We start from the raw sequence: 25,155 nt of genomic DNA, 5'->3' as shown, positions 1-25,155 counted from the left end.
GACAAATTTTTAGCCAAATGTACAAATCGTGTGATCCCAGCTTTAGGCGCGAACAATAGGCAATGAACGAAATCAATCAAATTACGACCACTCTTATTTTAAAATTCGTTTTTCTATGAACCAGATTAGTTTTTAACTGGCGGTCTCTGCTCTTTCTATCACCCCACAAACATACCACATCAACGGCATAAATCACACGTTTGAACCACAATAGTTAGTCAGTAGTGTCTTCATTCAGTACGTTAATTATCCAAGAATTAAAACCTCAGAAGTAATAACAATTGCTACTTCCACAGTCAAAGGAACAGCAAAAGCAACAGCAGCATCAACAATACGAATACATATGTACATACATATATGGCAATAAAAACTCAGAGAAAATGCAAAATCAGTAATTGCCACAAATAGAAAGTGGAAGTTGGTACCATTACACCGGTTGACTTGACTGTCATCCGATTACAGCAAAAATTGGCGTAGAAGAAATTATACGCTAACCAGAAATAGAGATTGGAAAAGCAGGTAGATGGGAAAGCAAAGATGAAAAACAAACCAAACAAAATGAATACTAACCACAAAACTGCAATTGCCGGGCAATGCGGCGCATAATGGTGGTGAAGTTGCATTTAATGGAAATGGACTTTTTAGTGGAAATAGATTTTTAGGAGTGGCATGCACATGCATGCACACATTCGCTTGAATGTATTTATGTACGTGCAATCATATGTTAACCACCTTGCAGTGCTGACTATTGGCAATCGGAATTTGGCATTTGCCGTTTGGTGTTTGGTGAAGTTCGGCGAGTAAATCGCCAGCGCAAAAACATTTCATTGAAACGCTATCAAGCCTGCTATATCGAGCAGCCAAATGACCAATATTAGAATGGAGAGAGATGCGCAATGGCCACAAAGCGATTACCATAGTTGGCGCCAGGCGGTTTGGCAATGCTGCGTGTACTCGTACGATTAACAAAGTGCATTGCAGCCGGCACGGCTACTATTTTAGGGGCATGAATGAGCTTCCTGGAAATGAGGCTGCAATTGCCTTGTTTTGTTTTTTTAATGCAAATCTTCGATAAAAGGCAAATCGATTACTGCTGCTGCTGCTGCTGCTGCTGGTGTGGTGTATGATTGCAGCAAGCAGTTAGTCTAGATGCTGCCTTAACTTTTGCATGCACATGCATGATATCTCGCCAACTGCGCGGCGCGGCGTTATTCTTGTTGCTTTAGTCGTTGCTGCCACAAACTAAATATACCAATGACAATTACAATTGTGTTCGAGGTTGCTTAGCGTTATGCATTTCTCTTTTTTCATCTGATTTGTTCAACTTTCTCTCGGTGGCAAGTGACAGCCGCGCTATGTCAGCAGCTGTAGCTATAGCAGTGGAAGTACATACTAATAACACAGCATATGTATGTCCATAGTACATATGTGCATACATACATATGGTTCCGTGGCGCTTACGGTCAGCCGCTTTTAATGTCAAATGACAGTTAATTGTGTTATAATCAAGCGTGTAACAATAATAAACCAAGCATTGACTAGGTTATGTTCGCTTTAAAAAGAGGCCTTTCACTGTACAATGTTCTGCAGCGTCGGCGTCCATTGGAATGAAATGGCCAAGGCCGAGAAATAGGGGAAATTCCCCCCTCGTCGATATAATCTCGGAATCTACAGAACGGATTTTGACGAGATTTCCTCTGATATACTTTTAATAGGGTTGCCACCTGCATAAAAAAATATAAGATGCACACCGTTCGTTGGATTACAAAAGCTGAGGTGTCAAAAGAAAGGAAAGAAAGCCTCTAGATAAGCGCTAATGTTTTATTCTTTTTTCAATAGGGTTGCCAGCTGTAAATAAAATTACTATATTCAATCATAATAAGCGTAGGCATCAGTTCTGCACCGTCACTGTCAAACGAAAGAACTTAGCCTCTACATGTGCAGTAATGTATTATTTTTCTGAGTAGGGTTGCCACCTATTAAATATTTTAAAGATTCTCGCCGTACGTTGGATTAAGAACTGAGATATCAAATGAAAGAGCATGGCCTTCGCGTGTACTCAAGTTTTCATTTTTTGAATAGGGCTGCCACCTATTTAAAAATTACTATTTTTTATACATAGTATAATCTCAAAAACTACTGAACGGATTTAGATGAGATTTTTTAAGTTTGTATATATGTATCGATAGAAATATTATCTTTAGTACTTTAAATTCTTACAGACTTGCCACCTGTCTAAAAAAATAAAGATCCGCACTGTTCGTTGGATTACAAGAAATGAGTTGTCAAATAAAAGGGCTCGGCTTTTGGATGTTCAATAATGTATTACTTTTTGAGTAGGGTTGCCACTTTTTTTAAAGTTATAAGATCTTCACCATTTGTTGGACTAAAATCTGAGGTACCAAGTGAAAGTATATGATCACTGCATGTGCAATAAGTTTTTATTTTTCGTTTTAGTGGGGTTGCCACCTAGGCATATTTTGTAAATGACATTAGATTTGCACAGTTCATTCAATTAAAAAAAAAAATGAGGTGTCAAATGAAAAGGCTTGGCCTTCAGATTTGCAGTTAGGTTTTATTTTTCGAGGAGGGTTGCAACCTGTGCGAAAAATTAAAAAATGTGGGCTATAAGTTAGATTACAAGAGATGAGGTGCCAAATGAAAGGGCTTGGTCTACAGATGCGCAAATATATATATATTTTTTTTTAGTAGGGTTGCAACCTGTTTAGTTGTCAAACACACCTCGAAGCCTCGCGCTACGAGCCGGGCTAGTATATCTTATTTTTCAATCGAGAAATGTAATTTTGAAATTTTCAAATTACTACGGAGTATTTTTCTCAAAAACATATGACTCAAAACATATGATTTATAAACATATAATTCATTTATAAACAATATATAATATAATAAAACAAAATGGCTATCATACTTGAGCGTACACAATTTTTGATATCTGCTTTGATAAAATTTTGCTTGGCTATATACATAAATACATAATAAGTAAGAAAACGCTAGTAAAGTGAACTTGAACCTGTTCACCTGGATTTCATTCACACAACTGTTTATATCAGCATGGAATTATAATGTACTTTCATACATACTCATATCCATATGTACATACTTATGACTCTATATACATACATATGTACCTGCATACACCTCCATGCAACGCCATTCATGCGAATTAAATGAGAACCAACTGTAAAGTGTGTAAATTGCTCAACGTTGTGGTGAAGAAAAGGAAGCGTACAACCATAAAAACACAAACTCATATCAGTAGTCATATGTGTACATATTCATTTACATATATACATATGAAGTAGCAAGCAAAATTGCCACCCGTTGCTTTAAACAACATCAATTGTAAGCTATAGCTTCGAACTAATACCCGGTTATTGAGAGCTATTGCTGACGGTAATTGTGGCATTGCAAATCTATACGCGAACATGCAACACATTGTCATTGTCAAGAGACTGCGCATTATTGCACGCACATATGGCAACCAGTTGTTGCAACTACGTATTTGCCATTACAGGCGTGCGACCATACAACGCAGCAAGCAAGCTGCACCAAAGCAGGAGGAAAAAGTGCATACAAAGAGACATACATACATACATATGTAGTACATGCATGATAGGCCAATAGTTACAATTTGCTGACTAAAACCATGCTCGAATGCATATACATGGGTCGTTCTTAAAAAACATGACCATTCTGAATTTTGTAATTTTTAAAAATTAAGTTGGCCAAATATGTTTATAATTGGCCTCATGTGGTTACGGATGGTATCAACAATAGGAATCCATAACCAGCAGTATTTTTTTTAATTTTTGGAGTTTTTGGAGTTAATAAGTCACAGAGTGGACCGGTAACAGAGGGGACAAATTAACTCAAAAATACCATATTTTAGCTTTTTATTCGAATTTTGGAGAATTTATTTGTCCACTTAATTAATGTACATAAAATATTTATAAAAAAATTATAAAATAAATAAAAAATCACTTTACTCACCGTTTTTCAACAGTAACAGAGTTGACACTGAATAAGGGTACGTACCCGGCATACAATTGGGTTCCTTACTCAACAACGCACTAAACAAGACTGAACAGTTCAAAACACATTTTGTTGATTTTAGCTAAGTTATGATGGAGAAGCATAAGAGAAATATACGCGTCATAACGTTTAACAAACATTTTTCAATAAAATGAGTGGACGTAACAGAGGGGACCAAAACCTGGGGACACAAATTTTCTTCATAAAAATTATACAAAAAAATTATTTTTCATCATTCTTTTCTATATATGGTATTAATATACACAAACTGAATAACAAAAATTGTAAATATTATTTTTTTTCAATTTTATTTCAACTGAAAATAACTATTAAATTTTTATAAATTGGCTCGGGACACAGGTTTTTGCTAAACCTTTGACATTGAAAATATTTTTTAAGTTATTTTCAGATAATTAATTATTTTTTTTTTATAATATAGTTACGTAGAATCGATAATAATTTATAAAAATGCAGATATTTTTCTATTTTCTTTTTGAAGAAACAAAATATAAAATAGTAAAGTCTGGGGACACCAATTGGTCATGTTTTTTAAGAACGACCCACATACATATGAATACATAGATATGTCCATAGCCTGTCATTGATGAGCCATAACAGCCAGCAACCCATATTTTCGCTGCCTTACTTGTTGTTGTTGTTGTTGTTGCCGTTGTTGCCGTTGCTGTCACTTGCGTCGGCATTTTGTGTTGTTATCAACGTTGTCCCCATTCAGTGTCGTCTGAGCCCATTGTCGATCAGCTGCGTTGTGGTGGCTCGTAATGCGTATTAATTTATCTACCTTCCCGCATCGCGGCGCATCCACTGGTGCAAGTAAGATATTTTTTCCGGCCGCCTAATGTGCCAGCGTATTCGTATTATCTATGAAAAATGTCCGGCAATAAATTATGTCTGCAGGTATCTTTTTTATTTCCAATTTCCCGTTTTTTCGTTTTTCTTTTTTAAATTTTGCTTTGCACTTTTTTTTAGAAATTCTCACATTTCGGTTAACATTGATCTCGCATGCGCACGCGACCGGAAAACGAAATTGAATCTGTGTCAAAAGTAGCGCGTGCGTGCAAGAGTGCAGTTATGTTCATATGCATGTTTTCATTGATAAATATGTTTGAGCTTTTTAAATGCTTCTATTGGTTATATATGAATATGTATGCACTTGTCGAGGAGTGCATGCAGCTGCGTCAAGGTAGCCTTGTAGGAAAAATTACGGGTTTGGAGCCTATAATTAGTGGGAGAACTTGTAACAAAAGTTAGTTCCTTTCTCTGTTCCAAACCGCTTTAAAACTTAAAATTTTTTTTTGGAAGTTAATAGACATTATTTTGTAAATACATATTTGAGCTAGTATTGAAAATTAGATGAGCCTAGGTTAAGGTGATAAGCATCATTCAAAGGATTGATGGCATCACTGCGAACGGTAACTGCTAAGCTATAGCGCAACTATGAACTGCTTGCCAAATCTATGTAGACTAAGAGAAAGTGTCGGGATGGTTCCAACTAGAGATGGGCGCGGTATATCGGGACCCTTGGTATTGATTTCAAAATGACCTGGATGGGCGGTATTGGGACGGGACCAAAATCCTTTCCGACACTCCCGATAAAACCGCAACCTCCGCAAATTCAGAAAATCTTCCTTACAAACGTTTAATAAAATACCTAAGCACTTTTTTACGTTTTTTGCGACGAAAAGGAACAGCAAAGCAAAAAAATAATTTAAATCGGAAGATGCCAGATCTTTCATTATTATTATTTTTTTTATTGTTCAAAATTAGTTTGAAAGAAATGTGAATTTTCTTACAATTCTGAAAAACGCCGTGATGGGTGGATTCGGAATTGAATATTTAGTCCCGTGCCCATCTCTAGTTGCAACTTACTCTAACCGCGTGTCTAGCAATTTGTGGTGTGCTGTCAATACACCCGCCAGAATTGAGTGTCGCGCCTTTGTAGGCTTTAGAAGCTCTGTCCAAGTGGTTTCCTGAAATATATATGCGCCCTGGTAATAGTATAAGTCTGATTAGAAAATGCTTAAACACGACCGGAAGAGACGCTGGCAATTCCCCTAGCTTTAACAGCGGATTGGTGAACGAGCCCAAGACACTTTTTGCCCTTTGGCTATCAGAGACCCTTGTCGGTGTCACGAAATTGATCAGCCAATCGACTGGTTCCTGGGTGGCTGCCACTCCTATCTGGAAAATACTATAGTGATATGGAGGCCTAAATTTAAGTATGATGGAGAGTTTCCAGCGAAAACTCCGACCACTCCGTCAACCTTCGACCCATCCGTGTAAAAGTTCATCAGCGCTTGCTACCAAATATTGTCGTCGACCCCACGACACCACTGATAAACGGCAGAGAGGGTTTCTAACTTAGCACGTTGTTTAACTTTTAGGCACAAAATTACTAACCGAAAAATCTTCTGCTTTAAAACTAAAACGTGACTCCAATTTTTTATATCTTTGAAGATCTTTGTACGACTTGCAATTAACCCAATACATTCCAGTTTGTTGAAAAATTTCGATAATTTGATACACATCGACAATTCAATTAATTACTGAACTCAATAACTTATTTTTTTATTGCTCAATAAGTTTCTATAACTCAAAAATGTATATATCTCGATATAAATCGATAGCTCGACAATATTCGATAACTCGGTTAACGTTGATAGCTCCATATATTTCGAAAGCTATCGACAAATTTTTGTGCCTAGAAATTTCTACAACCCAATAAACATTGATCAATTTGAATAGATCGATACGTTGCCATAACTCATTTAATTCGATAAATTTCGATAACTATAAACTTCGATGATTCGAAACATTTCGGTAACTTGATAACTTTCGATACTTAAAGTTTTTTTTTACTAAATTTATTTCGATTCTAATCTGAATTTCAATAAATTTTCATACCCTTTCAGATATCTAATTGTTATGTATGTATTGGTAATTGTTTTAGTTTTCGTCTTTGTCTTCAATTTTGTCTAAATCGTTATCATATATTTCTTCATGATCACATTTGTCTAACTATAATAGCAGTATGAAACTTTTTTAAATGAGATGTGGAACTACAGCGTACCTCAAACTATGCACTCTCTTTTTCAAAATATTTAACAACATTTTTTCCCTGCAGGGATATGTAACGTGCAAACAAATACGTAGTATTCGCAGATATAATGGTGCACTTAAAGAAATACTTATTTACTGATGTATGTATAAGCACATATGTATGTATATACATTTGCTTGCTTCACTCCTTAATTGCTTACTCTGCTCTGCCTCAGTTGGTTGATGCAACTATGCAACTATGCCACAAATGTAGCAATGAAAATTGTTGCAGCGCAGTTGCTTGCATAGCTACATACCTACATACATAAATACATTTCCCGCAATCACAATCATAATCGTGAATGCAATGGAAGCACTAATGGCAATAGCAATCAGAGTTGAATTTGATGTGCATACATATATACACATTAGGGTGGGCCGAAAATCCACTTTTTTTAGAATTTTGATTGGTTATAGCAAAAATATGGTTCATTATGCTCTAAAAATAATTTTTGGTCAATATCGTAGGCTCGCCCAAGTCCATCAAAGTGCAAGTGCTAAAAAAATTTTGTTTTGGCTTATTTCGATTCTCTGCAAAAAAGGTCCATATATTTACCAAATTTTGTAGGGCTAATACTTTCGAAGATAATTGCAATTTTATAAAAAAAAATGTATTAATTAATTTTTATGTTTTGAGCACATTGAACTTTGATGGAGTTGGGCGAGCCTAAGATATTGACCAAAAAATTAAAAATTTGTTTGCTATTACCAATCACAATTCTAGAAAAGCGGATTTTCGGCCCACGCTAGCACACACATCGTTAAGGTGTAAGCTAGTGCACATTTACGTGCATTTTTATGTAGTAGGTGATGACACTTATAGCGAAATTTGTATGAGTTTAATGCAGCACTTGCACGCTTCTGCTGTAAGAAATCTGCAAGGTCCTAATGTACTAATGTGTTCATTTTACTGTTGAAGCTGTCATCAAAAAGAGCTCTCTTGCAAATGAAGGGAGAAAGAGTATTTTAAGCTGGCTGGCGATGTATGTACTTCAAATAAAACTTTAGGAAAATTCTTAAAAATGCTGTACTTTTCACGTAAGTTCATATAGACCTCATTGTCAGTAGAAAAGATTGGTTGGTATATTGGTTTATGAGTAATTAGCAAGTTTTGATATTTTAATTCCACAACTCGTACAAGCTATAGCAATTTGGTTGCTTTAAGGAATTTCAGTACGTTATATAGAGAGCCGACGGCTGCACTCTAAAATACTTTGGAGAAATGGTGAAATAGGCATTCGCACAGAAAGTGTTCGACTGTATATTTTGAGCCCGGCTCACAGAAACGAGAAAACCTATTGATGGGTGAGGTATGCATCCCAACGGGCCACTGGCCTGTCCAGACTGCCGTAAGTTTATAGATATCTTTTTTGCTTATTCCTAAAAGAATCCTACCTACAGTAGGATTCCAGAAAGCGCTACGCTAATTTTCTATCGCTAAACAACTATAAATGAAGAACTTTTGTTCCTTAAAATATGCCATAAAAGAACTGGAGCTTTCCTTGAGTCCAGTTACTGGGAATTGCGTGCGGAATTTGTGGTACAAACACCTATCGGTAATAAATCAAGCAAAACGCCTTCGGACAGGATATCGCTGCACAAGTTACGCAAGCGGTTGCTGACCTTTGAATTCCGCTTAGTTTCTTAACTAAGTAATCCTTAGTAAGAGCTGGTCGCCAGACTACTGACCCATAAGAGAGTATGACTCGGGGTATACATTCAGTGTACAATTATTGGTTTCAAAACCCATCCCGATCTCATGGAGAGGCCTTCAATGAATGCTCTTCCACGTTTATCTTCCTATTAAATTTGGGGTACAAAATAACTCTAACTATTTCAACTTATTTATTTGACAGATCCAGTTTAATTTCTCGGAACCTTGGTTAAATCAAATGAGGCAATTTTGTTTTGTTTGTGAAAAGCATAAGTTGAGTTTTCTAAGGGACCACAAGAGAACAATTGTAAGGCCCAGAATAGATCTCTAGATCTAGATAATAGAATTTCTTCGGTTGAGAAACCAAATAAATGGTGGAAACTGTTTTCAATACTAGGTAAAGCAACCTCTTAGAGCATCTGCAACTAGAAGAGCCTCGTACAGCATAGGGGTGATAGTAAAATTGCGTTTTTGGTTTTTCACTCTGACGTCAGTAATTTAAAAATGATTTAACAAATTCAGGGAAATGTGCTTAGAAAAGAAGTATGGGCATCAAATTAAAGAGAAAATCCTGTAGAATTTAAACAGATTCAAGGTTTTGGTGCAGAAGAACTAGTAAGCAGGGTTGTTGCGAATATTATGCCGAAATAAAAGTCCTTTCCGGATAATAAACAAACCGCCTGTCCAAATCAAATAAATTTGGTACCATATGAAACAGGAATGAAATAAACAGAAATAACGAACGATCTTAATAAATTTCTTTTTTATAATTTAATACTAAAGAAATGCATACACCTTACACAAGGTTTGTTCTATGGTACTTGATTAACATTTTTTATTGAAATATTTTTAAATATGTGGCTTTCCTCGTTTAGACACATCAGTTATAAAGATATTAAAGTATTCTTTAATTTGGTACCAAACTTGTTTAATTTGGATAAGCGGTTGGTTTATTATCCGGAACGGACTTTTATTTCGGAATAATATTCGCAACAACCCTGCTGGTAAGTATTGAAAATGTTATTTTAAAATTTTGTCCTTGAAATTTCGCAATATTCATTTTGGAAAAATTATATGTTAAGGATTTACATAAACTCTATATCATCCTCGAATTTCGTCCTTCTAACCTTATCAGCTTAAAAAATTACCTATTCGTCATTGTGAAGCCAAAAAATTCAAATTTTTTTATGGTTCTAAAGAAATTTCCTCTTTCATTTGGTACCCATATTTTTATTCTACATTGTATTGATTTTTTAAATAATTGGAATTAATCATTTTAGATAATTTGGAATTGATCATATTTTTAAAATTACGAAGTCCTTTAAAAGAAATCCTGACGTCAGAGTAAAAAATAAAAACGCCACTTTAAATAAAAAAGTAGGTTTCAAAACCCCTTTATTTATTTATAGTAGGAGAGCTTCTCAAACAATGTTGAAGCAATTTTTTCGATTTAAGTTGTTGAAAAGTAATGAATAGCTAAATCCCGGGACTAATCCCAGGATTCCAGGATTGTGATAACGACATGCCAAAAATCACGGGATCGGAAAAGGCTGAAAAATTAACATCCCTTGTGGGAGAGCTATAACTGGACCGGCTTGAGCCCTCTCTAGCCAAATGGTCAGATGTGTATCAGGTATTCCCAATGATCTGGCATCCAGAGTAAGGTTAGTTACGGCCTCCAACATAATTTAGTTTTGCATTTCCGAGCTATCTGAAAGTAATTACAGAGCTGGCCAATGCCTTGAGCGCAGCTGACATACAGACTACACTACCGACACGAAAAGTCGTGGAAAAAGGTGGAGATGAAACCATTTTTTCACCACATCGTCTATAACCTTAAGGATTGTAAATACTTAGATTTGGAATACTGGGACGTATTCGATATGGAAATTGTACAATCTGCACAGCAAAGGTAATGAGGTCGTTGAATAGTGGGGCATTGATAAGGCACTTGCTTTCTGCCACCAGCAATCTCTTAAAGGTTGGCAATATTACTGATGTGCCTAGAAACCCTGGCAATATGTATTTGCTGTATATTGCAGTTAAGTTCAGCGCTGGTCAGAATTTGACCGTTTATTAAATATACATATTTTTTTTTTTATTTTAGTCGTGAATTCTGACATACATATACATACCTACTCGTACAGGGCACCACCAATCAAATGACTACTCCCAACAACATCTCTAATTTTCACCTCAAGCCGCATACTTAGTTCCCATTAAGTCATAGTTAATATTGGTTGGCTATCCAACAACTAGCGCGAGTATGAAACGGCGCCAAAAACGAACGCAATCGACCGTGCCAATCGAAGCCGCAGACGTGCAGCCGTCGTTCGATCTCAGACATGCAGCTAACGGCTGGGACGTGCCACTGTTGCAAGTCTGCAGCTCAGCCGCCGACTTTTATGTAGCTGTCGACGCGTTGTTGACGTTGCAAGGTTCGTTGACGTGAAAAACTGCAACATTGGCAGCAAGCGACTGCAATTACTTACATACATACATACACACATACACACATGCATTTAAACAAGCGCAGCGTTGCTTAAACAAAAGTGTGACGAGCGCTCCACCATTTGCCATTCTCCATTCTCTCCATTCGGCTATACAACATTCGCCATTTGGCCATTCACTGTCAGCAACACTGTCAGTTGCCCTAGTCACCGGCTTGGCAATGATTCGCTTTTAGCAAAGTCGTCCTCATCGTTGTTGCCCCCGTTGCTGATGCTGCTGATTGTGGTTGTTGCTAGTATTGCAACAGCAATGATGCTCTGTCTCATCTATGTATGTATGTATGTATGTATGTATGTATGTAATGTTGCTGCCCGCGGTTGTCGTCGTCTCGCCGCAATTGAACTTATCACATTGAACCAATAACATTAACCACAACAATAATAATAATATTAATAAAATCAGCAAAAAAACAAAAAACTTGCAAAAGCAACACAATTGGATGAGAAGAAGCAGTAGGGTATGAGTAAGTACATACATACATATGTACATATGTATGATGCGATGCGCTTGAATTGCCGGTGAAAACAGGTTGTTTGGGTTGACTGACTGTTGGATGGGTTAGTTGGTTGTAAGACAAGCGCAAAGTGGGTCACCACAATCAGGTATATATGTATGTGTACACAGCGACTTGCCACATATGGCAACATTGTTGTTCCGCTGTGCTACAATGCTGCATTCCATGCGATGCGATGCTTTTGCTTTGCGCAGCTTCCATAAGCTAGCAAAACAAGCTTGGTTTTCTATAAGCATACATTTGTATGCATGTATGTGCATCTATAAATATAGATATGTAGGTATGGTATATACACAGCGTGTTTGTATGTATGTACGTACTTTGCAGCTATTGTTGCACAGGTGCAACATCCACCTTTGCAGGTTCAGCATTTTTTTTGTTGTAAGTGCAACCACAGAAGATGACACTGAAGTTAAATTGCTAAAAGGCGGGAAAGTAAAGATCTGTTTGCCCAATGGAAATTGAAGCGTTACTTTGTAGTCCGATGAGGCAGACAAAACTCGAAATATTTTTATAGTTTCCCCTTTTTTCTTTTTTTGTCTTTTTCATTGGAAGTGGTTTTTACGTGGCAGGTTATAGACACAGCGCACAAGCCATTGCTGGGATTTTATGTTTTCCTTTTAATCTGTTTTAAATCTACCCGAGTAGTTTGTCACTCAGCAGTTCCCGTTCCCAATAACGCGGAACGAGAATTGACCCTCTGGCGGCGCAAAAGCACCAAAAGTGTACCGCCGACCCTTCTTCATCAAGGCGGAAAGGGCTAATGAGGTGTCCTGGTGTATGTCGATCACAGCCAGGCGTTTGTGACAGGAAAAGAGATCAGTCCCACAAGTTTTCTGCAGTTGCATCTGACGAAACGAAACAGATATCTACGCATATGGCGTATGATTGGAGGGGACATGAAAGCCTCCGGTCCACCCTTTGCTAAACTGACCTTGTCATTAGTTTGCACATTTCCTTTTTTTCGCTCAACGCTCGTTGAGGTGAGATCTGTCCAAGAGTAATCCATATGCAGTAAGCACTACCGCCATCACTCTGCGGGCTCAGTGAGATCGATTCGAGAGTACCTTTCTTACTGTGTTTTCGTTTCTACCGCCTTTTGATCTCCCCTTTCTCTTTCATGTTCGATTCTAAAATAATGGCAAATTTTAAGACAATTTTGTGTTCGTTTCTTAAAATGTCACACTCATGTAAGGCATATTCCCTGAAAGTCCTATGGTGCACAATATTATGCAATGCGTGAGCTAGACAAGGGCAAGAAGGCAAAAGCATGCCCTTTTACAGGGTTGTGTATAACGTCGAACAGATTTTGCACCGTGGAAAAGAGACATTTTTTGGAAGAAACGAAATCACCATTAGTCTACTCATTTACAGTTAGCTGCAATTCCTAATCCTGATTTTTTCGATGTTGTCGCTGCTCTTTTGATGCATCAATTATGAGATGAGAAATAAAACGAACATAACATTAAATTCAAAGAAAAACAAATGTGTGGGTCAGCTCAGAATTCTATAATACATACACAAATAGTATTTCAAGTCGCTAGCAACAAAAACAATGAATTTGATTGTTTCAGTTCTTTGGACATATTTTACGGTTTTTCTGAGACCATTTTTTGGTTCTACAGGAAGCATTTTTCAGATCTTTTGGTATTGAGTTTCGGTTCTACAGGATTCATTTTTCGGATCTTTTGGAATCGAATTCCGGTTCCTTTAGCGCACGTTTTTCGGTTATATTAAGAACCCGACTGGTCGGTTCTTTAAAGGACCCGGTTATCTAGTCCCGGTTCCTCGGTTTTGTGCATCACTAGCATAAGATATTTCTACTGACGGTGCTCAGCCGGAGCTTTTCTGTACTAGTTTTGTTGAGAAATAATTTTTATTTAATTATTTCGATTTATTCATTGCAGCAGCATTAAAATCAGAAACTGCTCTGGTTTCAGATCCGAAACGCTACTGAGAAAGATTGCTGAATAAACACTTTCATATACAAAGCTACACTGAGAAAAAAAACCATTTCCATTTTGTTTCAAGCTAAAACACATACGATTTTGCGCCAAACGACCTTTTGTTTACTTTAAACAGATTTATTTTTGTAGAATTTTTCGTTTGAACACGATATCGCACTGCACTTCAAAGATGCTTTTTCGTAACTAAGAGAAATCGAAGAAAAATCAAAATTATTTGTTCCGTCTAATAGCATGCGAACCAGGTCCTACTGAAAGCTAACATCGGCTAAGGAATTTTTGAACACAAAAAGTATTTTTAAACAAACTTAAAAGTGAAAAAAAGAAAAAACGCAGCAATTTGAAAGCCTTGCTTTGTTCGAAACGGCTTCGCTCCGCTCGGCTCCACTTCCTGTGTGTACTTACCGTAATACCTTTGATTCTAGCAGGAGTCTCATTTGAGCTTAAAATGGATTTTATCAAGAGCTTGAATTGTATTAGAAATTATAGTAATTTTCTAAAATAAAAGACTCTTTTCAAGTTAACAATATCCTAATATGAATATTTGATTTTTCTCTTCTTTTTTCTTTCAGCGGCTCTGCCTGGTGCCGTCTGCTACAGTCATGCCCACTGTCAAATGTTTGACACACGTTCACACTGCGATTTCCTTATACCAAATCTCTTTGGCCGTTGTCAATGCACCTCGCCGACAAATTGGTAGGCGGCTTCTGTATGGAGGGTACACGTAGCAGTGCCAACGGAAGCGCCAGTGACGACTACAGCACCTATCAGTACTTCAAGTAGCAGCACAACAACAACAACCACCACTACCACCGCACCACCGACGCCAGCAGCCACAGAGCTGGCAGCCGCACCCATTCTACCTGCAGTTGAACCCGTGCGCTACGACAGTGTTGAGGAGCAGACGACATCCGAGGAAAAGTCAGATTCCCCAGCTAATTCTGATGCTGATATGGAATCGCCAACAACCACATTGCAACATCTATTAACACCAGCAGCAGCCGATGAGCATTCGCAAGCACTGGCAGCCGATGAAATTTTGCCACAAGAAACCACGCCTGCCGTAGACGATTATCCGTATAAGATCGAAGATGAATATGATGGTGAAGAAGCAAATCAACAACAACACCAGCAAATTGATGAAGAACACCAAGAACACGTAGGCGAAACACCGCAGCATGTCGAAGAACAATCGGCACAAATCGAACAGCAACTGGACCATTTGGTGGAAGCGCAGGAGCAGTCAAATATTGTTGACGCAGATACTGAGAGAGAACCATCAGTGCCGCAGACTGGTGACGAGGTTCAGAATATTGTTGCAGATGCCGAAGTTGCAGAGACAGTGCACGATAATGTTGGCATTGCTTCACACCCCATCGACGAATATGAAACCGAAAAATCTCAAGTGGAAGAAGAAAAACACAATGAAGCTGAGCGCATTGTAGATGGACAACCTTTGGAATGGTTACAACCACCTGCATTAGAAGCACCAAGTAACCAAGGTGGTGTTGCTGGGCAAGAAACGCCGCTGGCTGCAGAGCAAGAACTCCAAATTGGCGAAGCACAGCAAGTTGTGGACGCACCCGCGTTTAATGAACCAGAGCATCCGGAGGAGAACATAAACCAAGAGCAACAGCACAGCGAAACGGATACTGTGGCTGAGGTTCTCACACCGCCAAAAGAAGTGGGACACATTGCCGAAGTAGTACCAGATCAGCAAATTGCTCCTGTTGCGCCTGAGGAAGTAGATAATTACGAGCAGGAGGCTAGTGAAAATGAACAAAACCTCGAGTCAGTGCCACAGGCGCAAGGCGAAGAGGAGAGCGCTGCTTTTGGCCCAGCGCAAAGCCAACACAGTGCCGATGGGCTGCCAATAGGCACAACAGCACCCCATGAGGCTACTGAAGCACCACCAAACGAATTGCCCTCTGATAACCAGTACGTAGATTTCCACCACGAATTGGACATGTACGAAGATGTCGAACAGGAAGGCGAACATACGGGAGACGATGGTGCAACAATAGTCGACGATACCATGAAATTTGATTACGAGACAGCTCAGGAGGAATTCAATGCAGAAAACACTGATGGGCCAGATGGTAATGAGTCGATTGATATAACTGAATCTCCTAATTGGGCACAAGCACCTGAGAACACGCCCGCTAACCCACCTGTCCCCTCAGAATTCGTCTTACCTCCTCAAGCACCGCTGCCTGATGCTCATGAAGATAATCAGAGCGAAGAGAAAATCAATCAACAGCATGAAACTGAAAGTGAGACAGATGTACAGCATCAGCAACAGCAACAACCGCAGGCGGAAGAAAGTGCACCCGTCGTGGCGGTAGAAGATGCTGAAAGAGCAGAAATTGAAAGTGCAGCAGCTGGCGATGACTTAACCGCAGCCAACAGTGAAGCGGAGACAGCGCTTGATGAGCAAGAACACAGTGGCAATATACAGAGCAGCAATGACGATTACCAACACCAAGACAAACCCGTTGCGCCTGAAGAAGTAGCAATAACGGAACAAATTGCACAAGAATCGCAGCCAGAAATCGCTTACGCACCTGAGGGCTTGAAGCCACAATCAAGTGACGCTGCGCAAACCGTGAACGAAACTCAGCCGGCCACAAATGATGGCGCAATTGCCGCTGGTCAACTCGATGCGCCAGCTAGTGGGTACAATTTAGAGGACGAGACCGACAAGCAGCAGACTGAAGAGCAAAATACTGGGGACGAAGACGTTGCCGGTTCGGTTGGAGCTGTGACTGAGGAAACTGTTGCGGCTGACAGCGATGTTGCGGCCAGTGAACTAGTACAGCAGCAGATCGTGAATGAAGAACTTTCGCATGGCATAATAAATGAAGCCGAACAAGCGACAGTTGGGGCGCAGGCTGATCAAATAGAGGTGCAGGAGGCGCCACAGCAATTGAGTGCCGCCGAGCAAATAGTTGCGCAAACTGAGCCAGCTCAGCCAATCAACAGCGAGCACGTAGAAGACCAAGTGGTGGAAGAGGCGGTAGTCGAAGAAACGATTGCAACAACAGCAGTGCCGTTAATCCAAGAGACTGAATCTGAGACTGAGACTGATGGTATACACGAAAATGGTCCCGTGGTGCAGGCGGAGCCTGACGCTGCAGATGTGAACGAAAACGACAATCAAATTGCAGAAAGTGAAGCTCATACGGAGCGATTCGTTTTGAGCGGTGAAGATGTTGGAAGTAAGCCTGTCGTAGACAATGAAGAGGCTGCGCATACGGAACAGGATAACGCAATTCTACAAGATGTTGGTAGCGAGAAGGAGTCACCAGTGCAAGAGACTCCGTTAAAATTAGACAGTGAAAATGAACAGTTAAGTGGCGTTGAAGATGGTGGATCGACTGATCAGACAAACCCGGTGGAGGATACAATACCTGACATTGCAGTGTCGGAAAGCACCATTGACGAGAGCAAGCCTATAGAAGATCCAAATCAGTTCGAAGAAGCCAACAATATCGTTGAAACCGATTCGCTGGTGCCAGATAGTCAAACTGAGCACACTAACCACGTTGAAGAAACCGATCCAGTTGAAGCCGACAATTCTATTGACTCAAATGAAGAAGCTGCAAACCTTTCGGAGTCTTCAGTGGAACTTTCACTTGACGAAAATGTAAATAAAGATGCTACCGCCTCCTTATCAGATACGGACTATCCCAATTTCGACAGTTTCGAAATGCTTAACAGCGCACAGCAAAAGCCGCAAGAGCACACCAATGAACTGCACCACATCGTCGAGCATACGGATATTGACAACGAATCATTTGAGGAAAATGAATCAATCGCTGACATACTGAGTGATCTGATGTCTGAGGACGTAACTACAATCACACCATTGGAGTCCGTCACAGAAGTGGAAGGTATTCGTTCGAAAGAAGACGTTAACACACAAGGAGTAGAAAGTATTACCACACAGCCAGCGCAAGCAGCGGAACATGTGCCAGATTTGGTTGCAGCGGATACGAATGTGGCCGAGGAGAAACTAGCCGAACAGACACCAAACGCGGAAACAACGGAAGCACAAAAAGAAAATGGTGGCAATGACAAGCTGATAACATTCTATCCAGAAGTCGAGGACTTGAGTGAGCATGCACACAATCACATTGAAGCACAGAATGAAGCCGAAGCAGAGCAAACCACGCGCGTGCCACTGATATCAGCAGATATCAGCACTCAAGGAAATGAGGAATTTGAAGTTACGGATCACACTTTATCGCCCGAAGAGTTGCCTTTCGATTTAACGTCGCTTGACGATATACAACCACAAGAATTGGAATCGGATAGTTTGGTGCTGGAGAGCACCACAGTACCAGCCGCGGCGCAAGCAGAAGATGAAGAGGAAGCTTCTGGCGCCGGAGCGCCGGATGTCACACGTAATGAGGAGGCCACAGCAACGCCTGATGATATTACTGAAATCACTACGCAGACTATGTTGGGCTTGGCAAGTCGAGTGACGCTGATGGAACCGGCAGCGCCTATAGCTACAACACTTAAGCCACTGATGACGGAGACCACGCCAGAAAGTGAGGCCACACCAGAACCCGTAAAGGAGTTGCCTGGTACAGAAAATGTGCTGACAGCCAAACCAATCACAGGTAAGTGGCTGCCACTGCCATTTACATTGAAAACCATTTATTTATACAACTTTCTTTCCGCGCAGAAATACGTAAACGTGTCGAATTGGGCACGGAGGCAGTTTCACTTGGACTTGCGTGCATGAACGACCGACAATGTCAGTTGGCCGATCCAAATGCAGTTTGCAATGCGCGTGGTGTATGCGATTGCAACTTGGCTGAGCCGGCAGCGGAAGTGCAATGTAGCGCACAGCGAACGGGTTGCGCACCCGGAACTTTCCAGGTACTTTTTGTATTTATTTTTATTTTTTTTGCAAATTTCACACTTCTAATACAAATCGTTATTTCACCATACCGCAGTGTCGTTCGTCGGGCGTTTGTATATCGTGGTTCTTTGTGTGCGACGGCCGACCGGACTGCAATGATGACTCAGACGAAGAGTGCACATTCAATGCCCGCTTGAATCAAACCTGCCCAGTAGAAGCTTTTCAATGTGAGCGCAGCGGTCGCTGCATTTCACGTGCCGCACGTTGTGATGGACGCAAACAGTGCCCGCATGGTGAGGATGAGTTGGGTTGTAACGCACTGAGGGCGGGCGAATGTCCGCCACACACTTTCCGTTGCAAGAGTGGCGAATGCCTGCCCGAATATGAATACTGCAATGCGATCATTTCTTGCCGCGATGGCAGCGATGAGCCACCACATTTGTGCGGGTCGCGTTCGATGCCGACCTTCTTCCTGCGTCTGCTGAATGCCGGTGGCCTGCTGGAGAATGAGGACGCCTATTGCCCGCATCGTTGCAGCAATGGCCGCTGCCGCTCGACGGCGATTGTTTGTTCGGGCAGAGATGGTTGCGGTGATGGAACCGATGAGCAGACATGCTCCGTTTGTAGTAAGTTTGAAAAATGGCTTGGAAATCTATGATGAAAAGGAATGTAATGAAATATGTTTTTTTTTGCTTATTTCGCTTAGGATGTCCTGCACCCAACAGCAACAGTTTGTCTAATTACCTTACCAGACATCGTCCAATGCCTTTATGGTAGAGCCATGCATACGAAATTGAAGAATAGCAACGATGAACATAGTCCCGAAATGAAGGATTAATTTTGGAAATCCTTACGCAAACGGGGGAAGTCGAGTTTTTGGCGGTGTTTTTTCGGAAGTGTGGTCGAAAATTTGTAGCTTTGTGCCTATTTCAGGCGCGCCGCATTAACATACTGCCGGATAACGACAACGATTTTGATTTTCCATGCGCCTAAAATTAGTTCTTAAGCTTATTTATTCTATTCATAAATCTATGTATGTCTAATCATTACGTTTAATTACTTCGAAGCAATTGCCGCCTTGCTGGCGAGGAGGTTGCAAACAAAAGGAAATAAAACCAGCAGCTAGTAAATGATCGCAGTACACAGCATATTTATACAAATAGCAATACTAGGGAGTCCTTAGTACTCCTCATAGAAGCACAAATACTTCTTCGACTCAGTGATGTTTGGCAATTGCATCTGTGCTCTAATACACACGCGCACGCACCACATCTCTAAACGCGCGCAGTCTATTTATTTGAAACTATTTATTATTACTCATTTTCACTTTCATTTTTTCATTGCCACTTTAATTTAAAAGTATATACTTATAGAAATAAGCTACTGCATTTTAAGTTTAAATTCAAATATAAAAAAAAACTCTAAATAATTATTTAACATTTTAACATATCAAGTAAATAGTCGAAAACCCTAACAAAATAACCATCATTTGAATTGCCACTTTAAAAAATTTCCAAACCTTTAAAAGCACTTCTAATTTGGTGAAAAAATAACTTGTTGATAATTTAAATAAATACTTGGAAATACTAAATAAAGCATAATTTGTAAATACATATGTAAGTAAAAAAAAAATTAATAATCACTCAAAGTTATATGTATGTATGTAGATGCTATTAAAGCACTAAGTTTCATAAAATAATGTTACTTTTGAAACTGCGCATTTATTGAATTGTTTAAATTCAATATCAAGTACTCGTAGGCTGCCAAACAGCGCTACAACAACTGGTTAGAGAAAACAACGAGAAATATGTAAGTTTATGTATGTAGGTATTTACAATATAATGAAAGTGTAACGCATTTAAAGGTAGATATTAAATAAACAAGTTGCATTTATTAATAATTAAATTTAAATAAAAGAAAGTGCGTGTTTTTATTTTCAATGAGAACACTGAGCATCAGATTAGTGATGATGCGTCGAAGGTTGCGTTAATGCTAATGATATCATAAATTATTATCGTTTTATGTAAGAACAAGTACTGTCGTCTTATTTTTATTCAGTACTGTTTGGAAATTCATCATGGAAAGGCTCCCAGCAACACCCTTTAATTATTCAGCTGTATTAAGAAATACTGGTAGCAATGCTGGAAAGAGTAATTGAAAATTGGAACTTCCGAATGGACCACCTACAGCGTAGTGAAATTATTTTTAAAAAGTACTTGTCAGAGATTGTTCTTTCGGGTAATAATAAAGACTACGAGTGCCAGTTACTATCGAAATTCGACAATTTTTCTAATTTTGTAAGACGCTTGAAGGGGTTTGCCCACTTAGCACGTCGTTTATCTTTCTAGCAAAAACTTTTCTGTTTTTGGTAAGCGCTTACTATTTGTATCGATGGAATAACGCATTACAATTCGCCTCAAGACAAAATTTTCCACTTTCTCGTTTACGCACTGCATTACCTAGCAGCACCAAAGCATCTTTACATTTTCTCGCTTACCTCCAATGGAAAAGTGCTTCCCAATCGAGATTCACCACTTACCTTCTAGTTTACAAAACCCATTACTTTAACCCGGGCATGTCATTGGAGGTCAAGTCAAAGTTTTTGCTGGGTTATAAGGTATAAAATTACATACCGGAAAATCTCCTGTTTTGGAACTAAAATGCGGATACAATCTTTTATATCATTGAATGTCTTTGGAGGACTTTGACAGGACTAGGAAGTGACCCGATGCATTCCAGTTTGCCGATAAACTTTGATAATTTGATACATATCGGTAATTCAATGAATTCCATAAACACTAAAATCCGATTATTTACTCAACAATATTCGATAACTCAACTAATTACGATTATTTTCGATAAACTTCGATAACTGTGCGTTTCGATAAATTGCGTGTCGATAAATTTCGATAATCCAAAAATGCATATACATATATCGATTTAAATCGATAGCTAAGTAAACTTTGGTTACCTGCATAAACTTCGATAACTCGGTTAATTTTGATAACACCCAATTTTGCGAAAGCTATTCGATAAGTAGTGATAACTCGATAAACTTATATAATCTTGAAATTTTGATAATTCAATACATTTCGAATATTCCAAAAACTTCGGTTCAATGAATCGACAAATTTTAATAAATCAATTAATATCGATAACGCGATAAGTTGAAAAACTCGGCGCATTACGATAACTCAATAAATTTCATTAACTCTATAAATAATTATAGTTCAACAAATATCGATTACCTGAAAGTTTTCATTTATTTGACAAATTTCGATAATCCCATCAATTTTTAGAGCTCGATAACTATCCGTAAATTTTTGACAACTGATTTTCTGTGCCTATAAATTTCGATAACTCAATAAACATTGATAAATTTGAATAATTCGATACCTTGCGATAAATCAATAAACATGCAAAACTCGATAAATTTCGATAACTAAAAACTTCGAAGTATCGATAGATTGCGGTAACTTGATTACTTTCAATATATAAATTTTTTGTAACTGAATTTATTTAGATTTTTATCGAAAAATTTCAATAAATTGGCTTGCCCTTTCAGTTGCCCTAACTCCTATGTATTGCTAATTGTTGTCATTTTCGCCTTTATCATCAATTTTGCCTTCAATTTTTTGTCTCAATCTGCCGACTTGAATTTAAGTTCAGGCTTCTAAGCACCGGCTAAAACCTCATCGCAAGCTGTGATAGAAGCTTAATTTAGGGTTGCATTAAAATTTGCTATACCAAAAGTTCGTTATATTGGGCGTCTACTGTAATTAATATCTTGTGAAGTTACGCGAGTCATTGCTCATCGTGCGTGCGCAACAGAGAAAGTAAACAATTTAATAATTTGTTTACTGCAATAAATGCAAATGAAACAACAAAAACGAATGCCAAACCAAAACAAATAAAAAAAAAAAACAATTCGTATCTTGCAGTGTCTGCAATTTTTACAATTAGCACTTTCGAAAGCGCAAACTCACCACCTTTTGTGTAGTATGAGCGCGCTCAGTAGTGATTGTGAGAGAAATATGGCGTGTGGCATTCGTTTGCAATGGTAAATTTAGTTCATTCATTCATATTTCTGCGGGGGAAAACAACAGTGGGTAGAAAATGGTTTGTTTTCAACTTTGGTAACCAACTTTTAATGTTAGTGACAGTCTATACATACATACGTATGTATTTTATACAACCCAGTAAACATTATGGCGAAAGTAATGATAATGAACATTCCAAAATGGTTTAAAAAATTGAAACCATGGAAACCAGAAAGTGGCTTTAATAAGAGACATCTCTCCTTCATGTAAAAATTTTATTGGGTACCGAAGGTTCCGTCTTACTGGATAATAGCTTAGTTCGTTATAGAAGGTGAGGCTTGAAAGAGAGACTCGTTTTTGTTTGAAATTTTTATTTTAATTTTAAACGATTTATTGTAAAACTTTTAGGGAAAAACAAAATTAACGATTACGTAGCCTCAGGTTTAAATTTTACATGCACGATTACCATTTTCAACTTCTTGCATAGCTTGACACATCGCCTTAGGCTATAGTCACCTGAGGTGATAGGTCGGAGGCTTCTCTGCTCGTGGACTGCCTCTGACTTAGGCTAGTTGTTGGACTCATGACTAGTCACTGCTTAATTGGAATGCATATTAAATAAAAACAATATAATAGGCTTTCTTGAGAACGACTGCCGGAGTTGTAAGGACGAAGAGGTGATTGAAAATATTGAACACTTTCTCTTTGACTACCCAGACTTATCTCAACTGAGACGGCGATATTTTCATGAATAATTTTTTCACGGTATGTCTGCTGCAAGCTCCATGAAGACCTGCGATTTAAGCGCTCTTCAGGGCTGTGTGCAATTGGTTCCGTTGGCATCAATTTATGACTTGAATATAAAGGTCGGCATCCCATATGTTAATGTTTGGCCGAGCTTCTCCTCCGATTTGCGGTATGCGCCTTGATGTTGTCACACAAAGTGGTAGGACCTAGAGTTTTGCGCCGACTCCAAGTGGCGATTGGGTTACGATGACCTACCGTGCCATAAAACAACGTAATTTAGGTGGAGTAAAAATCATTATCAGGCAAAGAATTACTCTTGGCCACAGCTGCTACTTTGGGCTCGGGGCCAATTGAAAAGCAGAGCCCTTGAACAGAACATAAACATGGAAGATGTCGAACAAAGGTGAGGCGGCTTCGGGTTCTGTCGAGAGGACTAGCCTACGCAAGACCTATGGCGCTGTTCGCGTAGGCGATGATTACCCTAGAAATCGACGGCTGGCTGGCTTGTACAAGTTGTCCGCATGGATATCGAGGTGAAAAGACCCTTCGAATCGGCACCCATTGGTGAACAACGAACAAAATGGAAGCACCAAGTGCAGAAGGACAAGGGCGTGTCTGAACTCGCGATGATGTACAACTGTGAAACTTTGAAATGGAGGGGGCAATTGACGTAGCTTTTTGCCCTTGGTCCAAACCGACGAACGGCTGTAAAACCAACCAAGATGAAGAAAAATAAAATTTTAGTATTAAATTACCTATCTAATATTTTTTTGGGTACCTGTATGTTTACACTTTCCCGACAGGGTACTGACCGCACACAGATTTCACCACATTCGCATGCATTCGCCATACTCACGCTCATATATGTACTCTTTTATCAACAATGAGCGGGTTGAGGTTGCAAATAGTCGTCGTCGCTCTGAGCAAACCGAACCGGACATCCTTGCGGACAACAAGGATACTATTGTGCATTGTATACAAATATAAGTATTTAGAAATATCTCCTAGTGCCAGACGGTCGTAGACCAACCAACAACGTTGACATATAATTATACGGGCTCTACAGGCTTGGCTGCCAGGCGTTTTGTTTGCAATCAATAAACAGAAATATTGCAAAATCAAAGTTTTTCGCACATAAATTATGTATCGCTTATACTTACGTATAGTGTTTGGTGAAATGAAAAAGTCAATATTTAATAGCTGCTAATGTGAAAAGATGTGGAAAAGTGCATAAAGTCGTCACGCATGAAAGTAAGCGCAACGGGTAGGTTTTAATGCTGCTGTGCGAGGAGGTGCGAGGAGGTGCGGTGCGTTGCAATGCTGTCTGTATACATATGTGTGTGTGTGTGTGTGTGTGTTTGCGCGTGTGTCAAGGAAATCATTGCTCCAATTGAGACATTCAAATTGTATCTGCATACATATTTGTAAGCGCCTTTATGTAGTATGTGTCGTCATCTTCAACAGCCGCCACTGCCAGTCTTCGTCATCATGTTCTGAGTCCTCGCCTTGCACCGCCAGTGAATGAGTGACAACCCTGCAATAAAAAAATGTTTAACGATATAATCAAAGAGTGCTTCGAAATCATCCTTTGTGGGTAGCTTTTAGTTTAAATTAAAAAATATATGCTTAGTGGTGACCTGGCCAGAGCCTCAGAATCTAGTGTCTCTGCGATCGAACAAGTA

General features: G+C 39.1%; 1 protein-coding gene across 1 annotated transcript in view; it reads left to right on the top strand.

Moving 5' to 3' along the window:
- Positions 1–19,790, top strand: part of LOC108369718 (uncharacterized) — a 46,696-nt gene extending 26,906 nt beyond the window's left edge. Inside the window, 6 exon segments of the mRNA XM_017624888.1 lie at positions 14,386–14,499; positions 14,502–14,533; positions 14,535–18,441; positions 18,507–18,703; positions 18,781–19,312; positions 19,393–19,790. Of these exon segments, the coding sequence (XP_017480377.1) occupies positions 14,386–14,499; positions 14,502–14,533; positions 14,535–18,441; positions 18,507–18,703; positions 18,781–19,312; positions 19,393–19,463 (4,853 nt within the window). The 3' untranslated portion in view covers positions 19,464–19,790.
- The last annotated feature ends 5,365 nt before the right edge of the window (positions 19,791–25,155 follow it).

This window comes from Rhagoletis zephyria, unplaced genomic scaffold (genome assembly GCF_001687245.7).
Source record: "Rhagoletis zephyria isolate East Lansing unplaced genomic scaffold, Rhagoletis_zephyria_1.1 Rzeph_scaffold_03817, whole genome shotgun sequence".
Taxonomy (NCBI): Eukaryota; Metazoa; Arthropoda; class Insecta; order Diptera; family Tephritidae; genus Rhagoletis; species Rhagoletis zephyria.
Note: the sequence above shows the minus strand (reverse complement) of the source record. Positions and strands in the feature narration are given on the sequence as shown.